Source organism: Podarcis raffonei, chromosome 11 (genome assembly GCF_027172205.1).
Source record: "Podarcis raffonei isolate rPodRaf1 chromosome 11, rPodRaf1.pri, whole genome shotgun sequence".
Lineage (NCBI taxonomy): Eukaryota > Metazoa > Chordata > Lepidosauria > Squamata > Lacertidae > Podarcis > Podarcis raffonei.
Genome location: NC_070612.1, coordinates 39170519 through 39187708, shown reverse-complemented (window position 1 = coordinate 39187708; position 17190 = coordinate 39170519). Strand labels below are relative to the sequence as shown.

General features: G+C 43.2%; 1 protein-coding gene across 1 annotated transcript in view; it reads left to right on the top strand.

The window, feature by feature from the left end:
• Window positions 1–16935, top strand: part of SLCO4C1 (solute carrier organic anion transporter family member 4C1) — a 35083-nt gene extending 18148 nt beyond the window's left edge. Inside the window, exons 6-13 of the mRNA XM_053408166.1 lie at window positions 1156–1265; window positions 2082–2226; window positions 4731–4926; window positions 7911–8067; window positions 10005–10186; window positions 13149–13213; window positions 14989–15126; window positions 16635–16935. Of these exons, the coding sequence (XP_053264141.1) occupies window positions 1156–1265; window positions 2082–2226; window positions 4731–4926; window positions 7911–8067; window positions 10005–10186; window positions 13149–13213; window positions 14989–15126; window positions 16635–16759 (1118 nt within the window). The 3' untranslated portion in view covers window positions 16760–16935. The remainder of the gene's footprint in view (window positions 1–1155; window positions 1266–2081; window positions 2227–4730; window positions 4927–7910; window positions 8068–10004; window positions 10187–13148; window positions 13214–14988; window positions 15127–16634) is intronic.
• The last annotated feature ends 255 nt before the right edge of the window (window positions 16936–17190 follow it).

The window sequence follows — 17190 nt, the reverse complement described above, 5'->3', positions numbered from 1 at the left end:
TCTCTCAGACAAAATACCAAGTTCCCTCGTGAATCCCTGCAGTTGCGGTGACAGGGTAAGACTTTGAGGCGGAAGTCCAGGGCCCCACTTAGCAGAATGAGGCAGCAGTCCCCCAATGCAGCATGGGACTGGCTTTTCCTATTTTGATCCAAGGTTGTAATCCTTTACCCAGTTTCCTGGCTAGGCCACTGGGGAAGTTCCCTCTGACACATAAAGAGATTTTCTTTTTTCAAGCATGGGTGGAATCCTCATCCTCAAACTTGGCTGAAGTGATGCATCACCCAGTTCTGATGCCGCGGCAAATTCAGGGTAGAAGGGCTTGGTGGAAGTCTCTGTCCGTAAGCCAAGTGTGGGGCAGATGGGCCATAGAGTTTCCAGCAGTGGCCTTAGGATGGCCACCTCCGTAGATTGGCATCTTGGGGTGGCCATAACCTTGGAACGACCCTGCAGTGGTTTCAGCCCTCCCGCAGGAAGCTGAAATGGATATACAGCCAATGCCTGAGCCAATGATCCACCTACATCTGTAATCAATAAAGTTGTGGCCATTTTCAACCCAATTAGTTGTCTGCCCGAGCCTGTTCTGCCACAGGTTATCTCACTGTCGGCAGGCGGGGAGTGGGGATGGCTTTGTGACTTGGCCCGCAAGAGATTTTCTTCTTTTCTTCTTTTAAAAAGCAGAGCTGTCTTTTAAATGTCCTGGCTGTGCTTTTTAAATAGACAAACCAGACCGAATATAAGCCAATCCCTATCAGCCACAGTTGTCAGAAAGGAAGGCTTGTGTGAGTCAATTAGAGATGTTGAAAAAGAAATTACCGGTAAATGTGCTGAGTTTTTCACACCAGAGATGGATAAGAGTGTCGGACTCCTTGTAACTGTTTATACTTAATAGCACATGTTCAACAGTGTGGGGGAGGAGGGACACAGACTCCAGTTCACAAAGGAATCACATACACACATGCGCACATCCAAGCAAATTAGCTGACTCCAAATGGTCCTAGATATGGAGTTTTGCGAAGTTAATTTGTCAAACATTAAAAACAGCAACTTATTTCCTTGTGATTTCTGTTCTCTAGTGCCAGGTACAGCTGTTAATCATGCCTTTCTGTTACTATATATAAATATATGCTTGATGAGCTTTCTCCTCCACCGCCTCAGGTACGCACAAAATACGAGCCGAAAAGATTTCTGAAGCACATCATGGTGGAGCTGACGTTCAGTCTGAATATGGTGGGAGGAGTCTCAGAGACTTTCTGCTGACACTCTGGGTAATTATAAGCAAGGAATCTAGAACAGTTTCCTCAGATTCATGTCATTGCCTATCTGTGTGCTTGAAGTGCAAATAACACTTCCATAGACAACATGGCCCTGTTCTCATGTTTCATTTCTGGTTGGGTGCTAGGTAAGATTGGCTGCCTGATCACAGTTATTTAATTCATAACTTTTGGTAAATGGGACAAAGTAAAAAACAGAATTATAACCCCAAAGCAAAGGACAAATGATTTAACTAGGAACATACAGTTTATCAACACATACATATTTTTTTAAAGCAACAGCACCCACAAGTAAATCTGCTTGTCAATGCACAGTCACTGATCATTATCTCTCAGAATTGCTTTGTGTCCACCTCTTCCCCTAAGCCCAGGTTACACACAACATGAATGCAATTAACACGCACAGTTTGAAAAATGTAAATAGTAGCTTCAGGGGGGTTGCAAGCTGAGAGTTTAACCATTCTCTCCCTGCCATGGTCTGAACAGAAATCCCTGCTTGGAAACTGCCATTTGCAACAGAAGGGAAGCCTGCGTTTAGGCCAGTGGCACCCCAGGCTTAGACCATCTCAAAGTGACATTATTTTTAATCCCTCCCCAAATAATGTAAGAAGGAGACAGAACTGACTTTAAAAAATGAACACATTACAAAAGTGCTGCAAACCAGAATTAGACTTATCCATCCATTCCTAATAATAGTTTTGTGACAAAAATCCATATCAGTTCCAATATTTGCATTATCAAACTTGTTAATTGCGAAAATATAAGAAAATGTCAGAAGTCACAAAATAATTCCTCCCCTTTTCCCCCTAGATGCTTCTGAGGAACCCAGTGCTGATGTGTCTTGTACTCGCTGCCTCAATGGAAGCCTGTGTTGCCACTGGCTTTGCAACTTTCTTGCCCAAATTTATAGAAAACCAGTTTGGATATACATCTAGCTATTCAGCCACCTTAGGGGGTAATGTATTTCTCTTATCTATTTTACAGAATATGCTCTTAACCTGTTTACTGCTTGAGTTTAATAACAAGAGCAAAGTAAAACTGGATTAGTAATACACAGTCTGCAGTTCTAAACAGGTTTACTGGGGAATATGGTCCACTAAACCCTGTGAGGCTTATTTCTGTGCAAATATGTTTTCCTAGTGCATGGCTAAGAACATACCCTCCAAGTGTCCCTATTTTCTAGGAACGGTCCCAGAATTACAGAAGGCATCCCAGTTTCTGATTTGACCCCAAAAGGTCCTGCTTTTCCTGAATAGGATGTCCCTATTTTCATTGGAGAAATGTTGGAGGGGGATGTAAGAATTAGCTAGGAACTGAGCTGATGTCTCTTGGCCTGCACACTGATCCCTTTGAGAGGAATCAGGCAAACTAGCCCCAATGACTGTTTATACCTATATGTCAGAGACAGTATTTCTGAATGTTGATTGCTGGGAATCACGATTGGGAAGAATGCCTACAGGCTCACCTGGGCATGGACTTGGCCACCTGGAAAACAAGATGCTAGAATTTGACAGCCTTTGGCCTGATCAGGGAAGAATGTTCTTATATTCTTAAGCAGTATGAAACTCCTGTTGGCTAGATCTTTATTTAATTGCTTCTGCATTAGCCCTGGGTATGTCAGACACTGGTCTTGACTAGGTGGTTATTTCAGGTATTTCTAAACTGAGGGAAAAATGTCCTCCTCAGATTTGCTTCCCCACACAGAAACAGTGAATTGGAAAGGGGGCATACCATCTTTTTGTGCTGGTGTAGGAAAGTTTTTCTGAACATTTTAGGCTGGTAACAAATTGGTAGTAGCAGCAGCTTTTAAGAAGTCATCTTTTTTCCACTTTCCATGTGTGTGACCAGGATTCTATCCCCTGCCCCTAATGTGACGACACCTTTCCAGAATATGTTTGTGTGGCTCTTAGGATGAGGCTGTACCATAAAGAGGCTTTACTGGAGACACAGCTGGAGTTGGCATGTTTTTTAAAAAGGGAGCCTACGTAGCGTAACATGTAGTCTGGCACTGAGAGAGCATGCTAGCCAGAGCCAGAAAAGAAAGTGCAGTTGAGATCAAAGATATATAACCTTTGGCTCTTTGTGTGTGGTGTTAGATTCATGCATAACAGTGAAGTTAGGTTCACTGGCCCTGTGATGTGCAGCAAAAGTTGACTGGCAAGCCACATGGGTACAAAATCAAAATGGTTTGAAGCATGTGGTAAGATGGATTTTGGAGGGGCAGGCTAGGGTGGTGCAGTGGTTAGAGTGCTGAACTAGGACCTAGGAGAGACACATGCTCAAATCACCACTCAACTGTGAAACTCATTTGGTGACCTTCTGCTTCTCGGTCGAACCTACCCCACAGGGTTGCTTTGACCAGTGGCGTAGCGTGGGGAGTGCCAGGGGTGCCGGGCGCAACATCTGCGGGGGGGGCGTGAGTCCAGAGGGCCCAGCCACATCGTGCCCTTGGCCCGCCCCTATTGTCAGAGCGGCCGGCCAGCCTCCGCCTGCCCCTACCTTGCCCACCCGAGGACTGCGGCAGCGCCTGCCCCCATGGCCACCTACCCTGCCAGGCCTCGCCCATTGGCTCGCCTCCCTCGGCCCCGCCTCTCTCCGATGGCCGCGGGGGGTGTCCTGCTCGGCGCCGGCGCCTTTTTTCAGGAGGTAGGGAGCCTGGACGGGGAGGTGGGGTCGGAAGCGGGCAGAGAAGGAGGGGAGCTCGTAGCCAAAAGGGCTGCGCCGGCCGGCAAAGGGCCGGGGAAAGTTTGGAGAGGAGAAATGCACCGTCATGATTTCCCGGTGGAAGCGGCAGGATTAGGGATGGCGAAGCGTAATTACGCACGAATTTCGCTGGGTGAGAGCTTCGGGGATCGATCGGCGGAAATGGGAATCAATTGGAATATGAGAAAGAGAGAGAGAGAGAGGGACCATCATTCATAGGCATAGATTTGTAGGGTTAGGGGGCGCAAATCCACGGGTTAGGGGGCGCAAATTACTTGCCTTGCCCCGGGTGCTGACAACCCACGCTACGCCACTGGCTGTGACAATATGGGGAAGGGGGAAGATCATGCACACTACCTTGAGTTCCTTGAAGGAAAAGTTGGGATATAAATATTGTAATAATAAATAAACTGATTTAACTGTTGTTTTAGATATTATTTAGCATTCAATATATTCTTAAGCCCTTTTTGTGTGTTATAGTCATGTAGGTCTTTCATGGGTAGAAAGGGAAATGGGGCCTAGCCTTGCCTCAACATGATGCACTTCACAAGTCCTGCCTCCTTGATTTTGGTAGCTGTGCGTCATGTTGGGGTAGGATTAGCATTATAACCCACTTTTGCTTCTATCTGTGAAAGTTTTATGTGCATGTACCATTTCTATATGTTCACTGTTTTATATTTTCTGGAACTATTGATGACTGCTGTTATTAACAATAAATGTTAATTCAATCTCTGTTGTCACCTTGTTTTCTCACAGGACTTGTACTGGTTCCAGGAGCAGCAATAGGTCAAATCATAAGTGGTATCTTAGTTTCCAAGCTCAAACTAAATTGCAAAAGCATACTCAAGTTCATCGTCCTTACTTGTTCAGTGGCGCTTGGATTCAATATGGTCTTTTTAATTGCTATATGTGGGAATACGCCATTTGCGGGTGTCTCAGAAGATTATAACGGGTAAGTATTTGTTCAAAAGAATAACAATGAGATGGGCCTGACTGTGTGTATACTGCTATGAGTGTATACTGTGTGTATCCTGCTGATGACAATGCTCAGAGGATGACCTCCAAACCATCTTAAATATATTTGCAGAAGCTTACAAAAAGTTTGGCCTATTGCTCAACATCCAAACAACCAAAGTGCTGCACCAACAAGTACAAAATAACCCCTCTGCAGTGCCACAAATCCAACTCAATGGTGTAATGTTAGAAAATGCCCATCACTTCTAATTGGGCAGTTATCTTTACACAAGGGCCGACATTTATGCCAAAATCCAGCATTGCCTGAGCTCTGCGAGGGCGGCTTTCTTCCGATTGAAGTGCAGAGTGTTTGAGGACCAGGACATTCAAAGGAAAACCAAAATGCTTGTTTACAAAGCTATTGTACTACCAGCCTTACTGTATGCTTGTGAAACATGGACCACTTATAAATGCCTTCTCCTACTCCTTGAGAGATTTGATCAATGGTTTCTCTGAAAAAAATTTCACATCACTTGGGAAGACAGGTGAACTAATACTGGAAGAAGCAAAGATCACCAGTGTTGAAGCAATGATTCGTCAACATCAACTTCGTTGCACTGGTCATGTTGTGTGGGTGCCTTATCATCTTCTAAAGCAACTACTCTATTACGAACTTAAAAATGGAAAGCGTAATGCTGGTGGTCAACAAAAGAGGTTTAAAGACTGTCTCAAGGCAAATCTTAAAAAATGTAGTATGAACACCAACAATTGGGAGACACTTGCCTGCAAGCGCTCCAGTTGAAGAACAGCCTTTACCAAAGGTGTCATGGGCTTTGAAGACACTTGAACTCAGAACGCATGGGAGCACGGCAGCTAAAAAAGCCAATGCAATTCTGGGCTGCATCAATAGGAGTATAGCATCTAGATCAAGGGAAGTAATAGTGCCACTGTATTCTGCTCTGGTCAGACCTCACCTGGAGTACTGTGTCCAGTTCTGGGCACCACAGTTCAAGAAGGACGTGTCCAGAGGAGGGCAACCAAAATGGTCAAAGGCCTGGAAACGATGCCTTATGAGGAACGGCTAAGGGAGCTGGGCATGTTTAGCCTGGAGAAGAGGAGGTTAAGGGGTGATATGATAGCCATGTTCAAATATATAAAAGGATGTCACATAGAGGAGGGAGAAAGGTTGTTTTCTGCTGCTCCAGAGAAGCAGACACGGAGCAATGGATCCAAACTACAAGAAAGAAGATTCCACCTAAACATTAGGAAGAACTTCCTGACAGTAAGAGCTGTTCGACAGTGGAATTTGCTGCCAAGGAGTGTGGTGGAGTCTCCTTCTTTGGAGGTCTTTAAGCAGAGGCTTGACAACCATATGTCAGGAGTGCTCTGATGGTGTTTCCTGCTTGGCAGGGGGTTGGACTCGATGGCCCTTGTGGTCTCTTCCAACTCTATGATTCTATGATTCTATGAAACGTGCTAAGAGGAAGGCACACTTGGCAAATCCACACCGTAATCAACTCCCACCCGGAAACCTATGTCCCCACTGTGGAAGGATGTGTGGGATCCAGAATTGGCCTCCACAGTCACTTACAGTCATTGTTAAAACCGTGTTTATGGAAGACAATCTTACTCGGCTATGAGTGATCGCCAAAGAAGAAGACTGCTATGAGAACAAAAATCCAATGCAGCTAGTTCTTGAGGGTTAGGTGTTCTGAGCCTAATTATGCATGTATCACTTGATAGCTAATCGGGGCTGTCACAACACACAGTGGGATTCATGAGCAGTTCATTAGTCCTGTCACATTTGACGGAGCTTATCATCTATTAGTCAGTACATATTGGGGGCTTATCCAATATAGCAACACAAAGGCAGCTTTCTGTTCATGTTCTCTAGATTGGAGCAATGGATTTTGATATGATTCTGGCTTCTCGACTGAAGATTGTGATAACTATTAACTATTGACAAATATCTCCTTTTGGGACAAGGAATAATAGAAAGTGGTGGTAGTCTTACTCCAAGTATAGTCAGATGAAATGGACTTTCTGGACCCATTTCAGTCAACACCATGGTCTAGCATTGAAACAGCCTTGGTTCTGATGGATGACTTTTGTTAGAAGAGAGGCGGAAGGAATGTGACCCTACTGATTTCGCTTCTCGGTGGCTTTTGAAGCTGTCAACCATGGTATCTTACTGGACCACGGCTGTGCGTTGGGAACCCTCCTACTTAGAGGGTTGGTTCACTGCACTGTTTAGACACCTACTGAAAACCTCTCTCCCCAGGCAGATGATTTAGTTAGCATTTGTTTTAATTATATTAATTATTTTATCTTTGTTCTTAATGGTGGTTTTATGTATATTTATTTTAAACTGGTTTGTGTCTTTTAGCCATGTTTTATATATAATTTGACCTGTGCACCATTTGGAGATTTTCTTTTTCTTTTTTTGAGCAAGCAGTTTATAAATTTCCCAGATAAAATTGTAAATAAATAAGTATCCTGGGGGGACTTCATCTCCATGCTATGTGCTGTGTAATCCCACAAGGTCCCACCTTCTCCTCTTTGCTCTTTAAGTCCTCAGAGGGTTTGGAGTGAAAGGTCCACCATTTTGTTTGGAGAACATCCAGGTTCATTCTCTGGTATATCTAATTTTAAAAGAACTTACACCTTTCCTTTATTTCAGATGTTATAACTGTTTGCATGGTTTTTGTTATATAGATTTTAGGTTTAACTTTCGGAAACCGCTCTGATATTTTGTTTCAAACCAGGCATATAAATATTTTGATAAATATCATGTCTGCGTGCAGGATTCCTGACAGCACTTGGCTGGCCACAGTGGGAAACACAATGCTAGACTAGATTAGATTTTGGTCTGATCCCGTAGAGATCTTATGTTCTTACTCTTTAATTGTTCAGAATATGTTCTTAGGAGATACCAAAAGCTGCATATGCTTAGCTCATTTGACTTTTATCTCTCTGTTTCAGGACAGGCACATTATCAAACTTAACTGCGCCTTGCAACTCCCACTGTAGATGCTTGCGTTCAAACTATTTACCAGTCTGTGGCACAGATGGAGTCCAGTATTTTTCTGCATGTTATGCAGGATGTACCTCTGCTGTTACTATTCAAGATGGTTCAAAGGTATTGCCATTTTATATCGTGGGTTGAGAATGCAGAATTTACCTTAGGTCTAAAGGGTAGCGAAATGAATTTGGCTGGCAGGCAGGATCCTTATTTTCCCCACCCCCTGCGGGACAGACCTGTCAATCACCTGATGCCACCTGCCAATCACCTGACAAATCTGCCAGTCACCTGATAATGCCTGACAGCTTCAAAGGGGCTTGCTCTGATAGGGAACTAAGAATGAGCCCCTTTGAAGGTGCACTGTCAGCTGATTGGCAATGAAGACACATATTCAAAGGGACTCCATTGTAGCTGCTGATCACCTGATAACACTGGTTAAAGACTATTTGGAGGCATAGTCTGCATTCAAACCACATTTGCAAGTGAAAAACCTGGGGCTCACTGTCACTGCAGATCAGCTGATTGGATGCTATGCTGAGCCACTTTGAATGTGCACTGTCAATACCAGTCAGCTGACTAGTGCTGCTAAGCGAGCCCTGCTTTCCAAGGTACAATCAGGAGCATACTTTAAGCTTCCAGTTGTTCCACTGCAGCCATGCCTTTGTCTACCCCACAAATGCCACATATGACATTTGTGTGGTGCAGGTGAGTGTGGTTTGTCAAAAACAGCTTCTCAGACAAAATTCGGCCCAGTGGTCTGCCTCTGAGTTCTGGGTGCTAAAAGTGCTTACAGTGGTACCCCTGGTTACGAACTTAATTCGTTCCGGAGGTTCGTTCTTAACCTGAAACCATTCTTAACCTGTGGTACCACTTTAGCTGATGGGGCCTCCCGCCGCCGCACGATTTCTGTTCTCATCCTGAGGTAAAGTTCTTAACCCAAGGTACTACTTCCGGGTTAGCGGAGTCTGTAACCCGAAGTGTTTGTAACCCAAGGTGTTTGTAACCCGAGGTATCACTGTATTTAGTAAACGTGTCCTTTTCAAATGCATATTAATTCATTAATTTTCTTAATTATTATTAGCATTTGTACAACACTTGTATGAATAGCATACAAGAGAAGTTATTTTCTCAAGACAAATTTATTAAAGCATGTTTTGGGGGTTGGTCTGATAATCTGAACTCTTCAGTTCAGATAGATCTTGATTCTTCCATGCTCATCACTACATAAAATATTTTCATATGATGGCATGGCAGGATGGGATGTGGGGCTAGTCCGCTCATGAATGCTTCTCCATGCCTCATGTGTGTAATATGGTGATAGTTTTCAACTAAAGCAGGGATCTGCTCCTCCACACAGCAAGATAGTTTTCATTACAGTGGTACCTCGGGTTACGAACTTAATTCGTTCCGGAAGTCTGTTCTTAACCCGAAGCATTCTTAACCTGAGGCACACATTCCCTACATAGGCCTCCCATGGCCCTGGAAGCAGATTGCATTTGTACCCTGGGGTAAAATTCGCAACCAGAGACACCTACTTCCGGGTTTGTGGAGTTCATAACCTGAAGCATTCGTAAGCAAGACTGCTCGTAACCCTAAGTAGCACTGCATTACTTGGATCATAAGGCAAGTTAGCTTAAGGAAGTTTGTAGAAGGAAAGTTTGCCACCCCCCTCATCTCCCCTACTGCTAGCTATGTCCCCACCCCCTAAAGAGTGAGAAGCCATCTTGAACAATGTTGGGTTGGGCATGGAGGGATGCTGGAGACCCGGGAACTTTCCTTCCTGTGAGCTTCCTTACATGGACATTCTTAGGTTCTAAGCCTGATTTCCTCCTGCACCAGCCCTAAGTCCAGGGTAGTGCTCCAGGCGCATTGCAGAAGGTGTGGATCAACTTTATGGTCCTCCCTTTCCTGTTGAAATAAAGGCAGTTCCATAGAAACATCTTCTCTGTTTCTGCTGTAATTGGTTAAGCACTTTGTTATTCAATATTGCTGATATTGGAAATAGTGATTACTTCATTTGGTGTGCTCGTATTTGTATTTATGCACTGTTACAGGTCTTCACCAACTGTGACTGTGTTGTGAATCCCAAATCTACCATTGAGAATATCATCTATGGGGCTACCCCTGGGAAATGTGCATCAAACTGTTCATCCCTGGCTCTGTTCCTTGGCTTCTTCTTCTTCACTATTGTTTTTACGTTCATGGCAGTGACACCAACAACAGTGGCCATTCTAAGGTAGTTTTCATTTTGTTTCTATCCTACTTACTGATCACTGCAAAATGCTATAAATTTCCTCTCTAAATTTTTTAAATAACTCATTCTTTTTACCCCTCTCTGTCCTCCTTCTCTAGCACAATTCAGAAAGTAACAGAGGGTTACATCCAACTAAGTTATACTTAGAGTAGACACATTGGAATCAACACAGCTAGGTTAGACATGCCCATTCATTTCAATGGGCAGTATTCAGCTGAATAAATGTGTGAACAGAATGACTTCTGCTTGTCCAATGGGACTTTCCCTGCTCTCCTTCTCATGTGTGCTTCCTATTCTCCACAAACCCATTCTGAAGCATTGGGGAAACCCCCCAGAACATTGGGGGGGGGGGAATCCTGGTTGTGTAAGTGGAATTACTTCCACTTGCACAAAGTGCTACTCTGTGCTAATAAGTCTACTCTGAGCATGACTAACTTTGGATACAATCCAGAGATATTCTGGGTAGAGGTGAAGGATATTGACTGTGTTGTAACTTTATTTAACTTCCTTTTAAATGATGTTAAGAGGGAGGAAGTGTCATACATTACATGACTAATGGATGTTTTAGTGGAGTGGTCATCTGTAAAATTGTTTATGAATATAACTAGCAGTATAGTTGATGTCTATAGATGATGAAGTACAGGTAACACGCAACTTATGTGGATTTAGATTTATGAATATATATATATATATATATATATATATATATATATATATATATGTGTGTGTGTGTGTGTGTGTGTGTGTGTGTGTGTGTGGTAAAAGGGACGCGGGTGGCGCTGTGGTCTAAACCACTGAGCCTCTTGGGCTTGCTGATCAGAAGGTTGGTGGTTCGAATCCCCGCAATGGAGTGTGCTCCTGTTGCTCTTTCACAGTTCCTGCCAACCTAGCAGTTTGAAAGTGTGCCAAGTGCAAGTATATAAATAGGTACCACTGTGGCGGGAAGGTAAACGGTGTTTCTGTGTTTTCCGTCACGGTTGGCCTGAAAGTGAGATGAGCACCACAACCCCATAGTTGCCCAGGGGTCCTTTACCTTTTACACACACACACACACACACACACACGGTAAATGGGGGTGGAAATGGCGTGGGTGTCTGAAAAAAAAAAGACTTTAGCTATTCTACCTGCCATTAAACCTAACGTGTTCTGACCACATATGATTCTGGCTTTAGGCATTATCTCTGGAACATAACCCCTACTTAAGTTGAAAGTTGCCTGTAAGTTCAATAACACAAGCAAGCTGAATATGGGTGGGGAAAATCTTATAGGGGAGAAATCCAATTCAGTTTGCATTTAAAGTCAAACTTCCCAAACCCATACTTTCTGAAACAAGGTGGGAACTGAAATACAGCCATCCCCTGAAATACACAATTTTCTAAATTTTGCAGTGCTGTTCTCTAGCCAAGCAATGTGTACAAAAATGCACATACAGTCGTACCTTGGTTTGTGAGTGTATGTGGTTTGTGAGTGGCTGCGGCTTCCGAATGAGTGCAGGAAGCTCCTGCAGCCAATCGGAAGCCATGCCTTGATTTTCAAACTTTTTCGGAAGTTGAACGGACTCCCGGAACGGGTTACATCCGAGAACCAAGGTACGACTGTATTAGGGTAAAGGGCGTATATAAATGCATATATTAGTGGACATTGCATGTGAAATGCATTTACTAGGGAAAATTGCTTGCAAACATGCATATATTTTCAAAACTGCATATTATGTATTAAAAGAAACTTGCACTAAAAGGCTGACACATTTTCGTAAGGTTTTCCCAATGCAAATTGCTGTTAAATTTAAGATAGGAAAAATTAGAGATAACAGAAAGTTGACTGATTTGTCCATCTGTGCTTGAATGTATAGAGGGACGGAGAGGCTGACTAATAATAATAATAATAATAATAATAATAATAATAATAATAATAATAAAAAATCTATAGTAACCTGAATATAAAATGTATACTTAAGCAGGGCTTTTCCCCAGGTTTGAAGGGCCCTTGGCGAATAGGTGGGCCCTTGCCTAAACTAGGACTCCCCCACAGTTGATTTATTCATCCATGGGCAGCAACAGGACTCAAGTTTGAAGTCATTTGGTCTCCACTGGAAGCTAACATTTTAATTTCCTGCACTATAGCTCAGTGCTGGGAAAAGGACATTTATTTAACAGGGACCCAAGTTAGGCACCAGTGGTAGGCACTGTGGGTTTTCCAGAGCCCTGGCAGCTGTCCAATGATTCTGGGTGCTGATATCAGGCCGGACACTAATCAGTATTGGTTGGAGCTTATGGTGTCAATTTTTTTGCCTATTCCAGAATTCACACCAGCAGCCAGGATAGCCAAAACAGTTAAGATATTTTGTAGGCAATGTATTGCATAACAACATCTTCTTTGTGGATAACAGTATCCCTTGCTGTATGTGTGTTTTGGAATTCTCATACATGCAAAAACTGTTCTTTGATGTTGTAGAATCACATAATAATTTTGCCTTTCCTTTCCTTAAAAACTAGACGCCAGCATGGAACAATTTACAGATATATTGTTGAATTTGATTTTCTTGTTTATCATGTTTTTTCTCTTGTTTATTCTTAAAGACTGCATTTTTTTTAAGTAGGCATTGTATCTACAAAATTACAGAATGAAAACAAAAACTGTTTTCATACTTCCAAATGAGAAGTAACAAATGGAAGCATGATTTGAAAATATAGATGAACAGAAGAAGCAGTAGATTTGAAAGTTACACTGCTGCCATTTCCTTAAACTTCAAATCTTAATGTATTTTAAAATTGGATGAGGTTTTCATACCAATTTTGGTGCTCTCCCTCACTGCCACTGCTATTTTAACATTTGTATTTTTTAAGATAGCTATGCATGTTTTATACTGTCAACCATCCTCATAATTTCTGCTGAAGGATGGTATAAATCACTATTAAACAATAAATCAAACTTTGGTTTACAGGTGTGTACCAGAAAGGCACCGATCATTTGCTATGGGGGTTCACATGCTCTTTCTACGAATTTTGGGTATGTTTTCTAAAACCTCTATACTTAAGTAGGAACTAGGAACAATGGTCACAGTTCTAAGAATCACAAGTGCCCTGAGGCTCCATAGTTACCGTATTTTTCGCTCTATAAGACGCACCAGACCACAAGATGCACCTAGTTTTGGGAGGAGGAAAACAAGAAAAAAATATTCTGAATCTCAGAAGCCAGAACAGCAAGAGGGATCACTGCGCAGTGAAAGCAGCAATCCCTCTTGCTGTTCTGGCTTCTGTGATAGCTGCGCAGCCTGCATTCGCTCCATAACACACACACACATTTCCCCTTACTTTTTAGGAGGGAAAAAGTGAGTCTTATAGAGCAAAAAATACGGTATCTATGGAAAAGGAAGGATCAGGACAAATGTAGGTAACAGGTGACTGGATCATGGCTGATGTACGCAATCATTAGCTCCATTCAGGCTGAAGTTTAAAACATATCTTTCTTAAGTTGATATTGACTCTGGAGGAGATACTACTGATAATTTATTGCTGCTGATTTGTGTTTATTTTTTATTTAAAATACACCTGAAAGGCTCATTTCATTGAATATTTTTAGAATTCATTAAATTCTATGTTGCTAGCCACGGTTTCTTTTGAGCAAAACTTAGTAATAAATAACTTGTAAATGAATAGGCTTCTGGAATATTGTTGATTTCTAAATAAGCAATATTCTTCTACATCCCATAACTCGTCTATATAAACTGCCACATATAGTGCTCCAAGCAGTACAATCTTGCCATATTTCCCTGATTCCTTATAATAACTCATGGAGTTTTGCTGTGAAGCACACTTTGTTACTCTGTTGTAGCTCTGGAGCAGGGTTGGAGACATGGAACAGACTAGTGAGACAGATCCTTATCTCCCATATAGAGATGGGAAGGCCTGGATAAAACCTGGAAAACTTGGGGAAAAACCCAGGTTTTTTTCCACCCCCCCGTTTTTCCCATACTCCCCCCCCCATTTTATTTCCAAAGCCTTTTTTTCTGGAAAAAATGAAAAAACAGTTTGATATAGTTTGAATATTCCACAGACTCCTCCCCCATTTTTTTCTGGGGGGGGGGAACAGCTTTGCAAAACAACAACAACAACAACCTGGGGGGGAAAGTGCCCCCGCATTTTTTCTGGGTTTTTCCAGGGCTTTCCATCTGTACTCCGCTACTGCTTATCAGCCAAATCTGACCAGTGGATTGGGTCCCTCAGAGTGTCTCCCGTCACTGAAAATTGGTGTGTGTGGGGATTTGCCCTCTCTTGCTTCAACAGTTCCAAATTTATCTGATAGTTCTGTGTTAAGAACTTTACCAGGTTCTACGTTTCATTTCCATTTTGATGATTTATCAAGCGAAAACTTATTAGAGATTGAGGAAAAGCATCAATATGGTGACACTGGCTAGTCTGTACATTCAGAGGGCATGATCTGGAGGCATGAATGCACAGAGAAATGTTCTTGTTTGAGAGAGCACATTGCAGAGGTAACAGAGAACAGGAGGACCTGGATCATAATCTGAATCTTAAAATATGAAATATTTTAACATTTTCCATTTTCCATAGTTTTAGACATATAAACTACGTCTTCAAGTCTTGCAATCATGTATTTTGTTAAAGGCAAAAATATATTTATATTATTCTGGAATGCTTGAAGAGCCTTCTTTATTGGTTATAGAAGTCCACTATTGGCACAACACCTCTATTTTACAGCATGGTTTCGGCATCTGAGTTTGCATTTTCAGTTGTTGTTTTTCACCATTCCATTTTCTACAGGCAGCATACCTGGGCCAATCCTCTTTGGTGTTTCAATAGACAGTACCTGTACACTTTGGGATATAGATAAGTGTGGACGTAAAGGATCATGTTGGACCTATAACAACCACAGAATGGCCTATATGCTAGTGGGCATAAGTAAGTATCTCTCCAAAGCCTTGTGCTCCAAATAGTCTGAGTCTGAACAATTCCAGTGAAGATATAGGATGGGGGAGGCACCTCGTAGTTAGAATTAACTGTTTTATTTCTCATTTGTCTGGTATGCTAAGCAAACTGAATACAGTGGTACCTCTGGTTACGTACTTAATTCATTCCAGAGGTCCGTTCTTAACCTAAAACTGTTCTTAACCTGAAGCACCACTTTAGCTAATGGGGCCTCCTGCTGCCGCCGTGCCGCAGGAGCACGATTTGTGTTCTCATCCTGAAGCAAAGTTCTTAACCCGAGGTACTATTTCTGGGTAAGCAGAGTCTGTTATCTGAAGCGTATGTAACCTGAAGCGTATGTAACCCGAGGTACCACTGTACATGGTCTGAGGATCAGCAGTTTCTGATTTTTATTGCTTGCGAGGGGCGACCTAACGTGCCCTGATGCTTGCTGGAAGTTATTGTGACAGACATGGACAGATGTGAGTTTCCTTCAAATGCAGTGATGAGACCATAAATGGCTGACAACAGACATGAAAGAGGAAACTGGAAGTTATCCCTGGTCAGGACGGACTCACCTCGTTGGGTGGAGCTGCAGCAATAGCCTCCCAGCAGAGGTGTCACTGCTGCTTACCAAGATGGGGGGGCGGGTGGCTACCCAATGGTGAGACTCGCACTTTGTGGGCACACTGTTGGAATCAATCAGCTGCCCTGGTTGGTATGGTCACACAGCCTCAGCCTTGCACACTGGGGGAGGAAGTTGGGTGCAGGGGGGCGCTCCGGGTGTCATTCCTAAGCAGGGGTGACATTCGGTGCTCCGCCCACCCAAGACCCGGACTCCCACGCCTACCGTGAGCCGTTGGAGGAAGGGGCGGGGGGTGCTGCTGCGCTGCTTTGCTGATTACTTCCTCTCCTCTTCCAGCTCGCCTGCCTCTTTCCGGCCCTCTCCTCCAGCCGGGAGTCATGGGCGGGCGGTGTGCTGTTGTGGGCAGTGCGCCGTTGCCCCATGCTCCTGGCTGGAGGAGACAGGTAGGCAGGGGAGATGATGGGAAGGAGGCAGGCAAGTGGGAAGGAGAGAGGAAGGAAGTGGGATTGGTGGACACGACTGTCCCGCGCCTGGGAGGGAACCCTCTGTGCCCCTCAGGAACACGCCCGCCCTGGGCAGCGCGGGCATATGCTTTGCCACTGGCCTTGCAGTCTTCCACATGGCAGTCTGGCAGGCCTCCCTCTACACAGAGCTCTATTTCTGCCTCTTTCTATAGCACCCTCAGCTGTCCCAATGCCATTTGTAGGCTGCATCTTAATTGGCTGCCTTTTAACTTATCAATAAATCAATCAATGTGTGGAATATCAAAGCTTCAATATAGGTTATGTTGCTGAGATCTCCAAAGAGCTGTGAAATAAATCTACAACACGATAAACCGAAAGCTATCACTAATTGCTAAATTAGCAAAAGGGAAATTGATAAAATGCTGCAAATCTTCCTTCTTTCCCTTTCGCAGGTGTCATCGCCAAAGTCATCTCCATCGTTTTTACTGTTACAGCAGTTTTCATATATAACCCTCCACCAGAGCAACTGGAGTCTTCAGAGAAGAAAGAAGAAGCAGTGACTTCTGTACAACTTTAACACAGCAAACCCCTAAATTTTTCATAGAAACTCTCACGCAAAAACTAAGACTGAAGCGATGGCTTTCTAAGAATGTGTCATAGCAGCTGGCTCTGCTAAATATGAATCATGCCAGCACTGGAGCACATCTTGAGCAACTGTTTCAAGTTTTTTTTTTAAAAAAATAAAAAATAAAATAAACACAGCCTGTCAGGTTTATTTCAGTCACCTCAAACAATGTTTCATTCAGGAAAAATGCCATGAGGTTGGATCCAGACTTTCCAGAAATGCAATTCCATTAAGAGTATTCTTCCACTAGATGAGAAGATGGGGAGAAGAGGAAGTATGTACTGATTTCCCAATTCCTTCCTCAACCTCCTCTGACAACCTCCCAAATTTGCATCAGCCTGGGAGGAAGAGGGGTTGGGGGTTGCAGAGGAAAGAGGAAAACA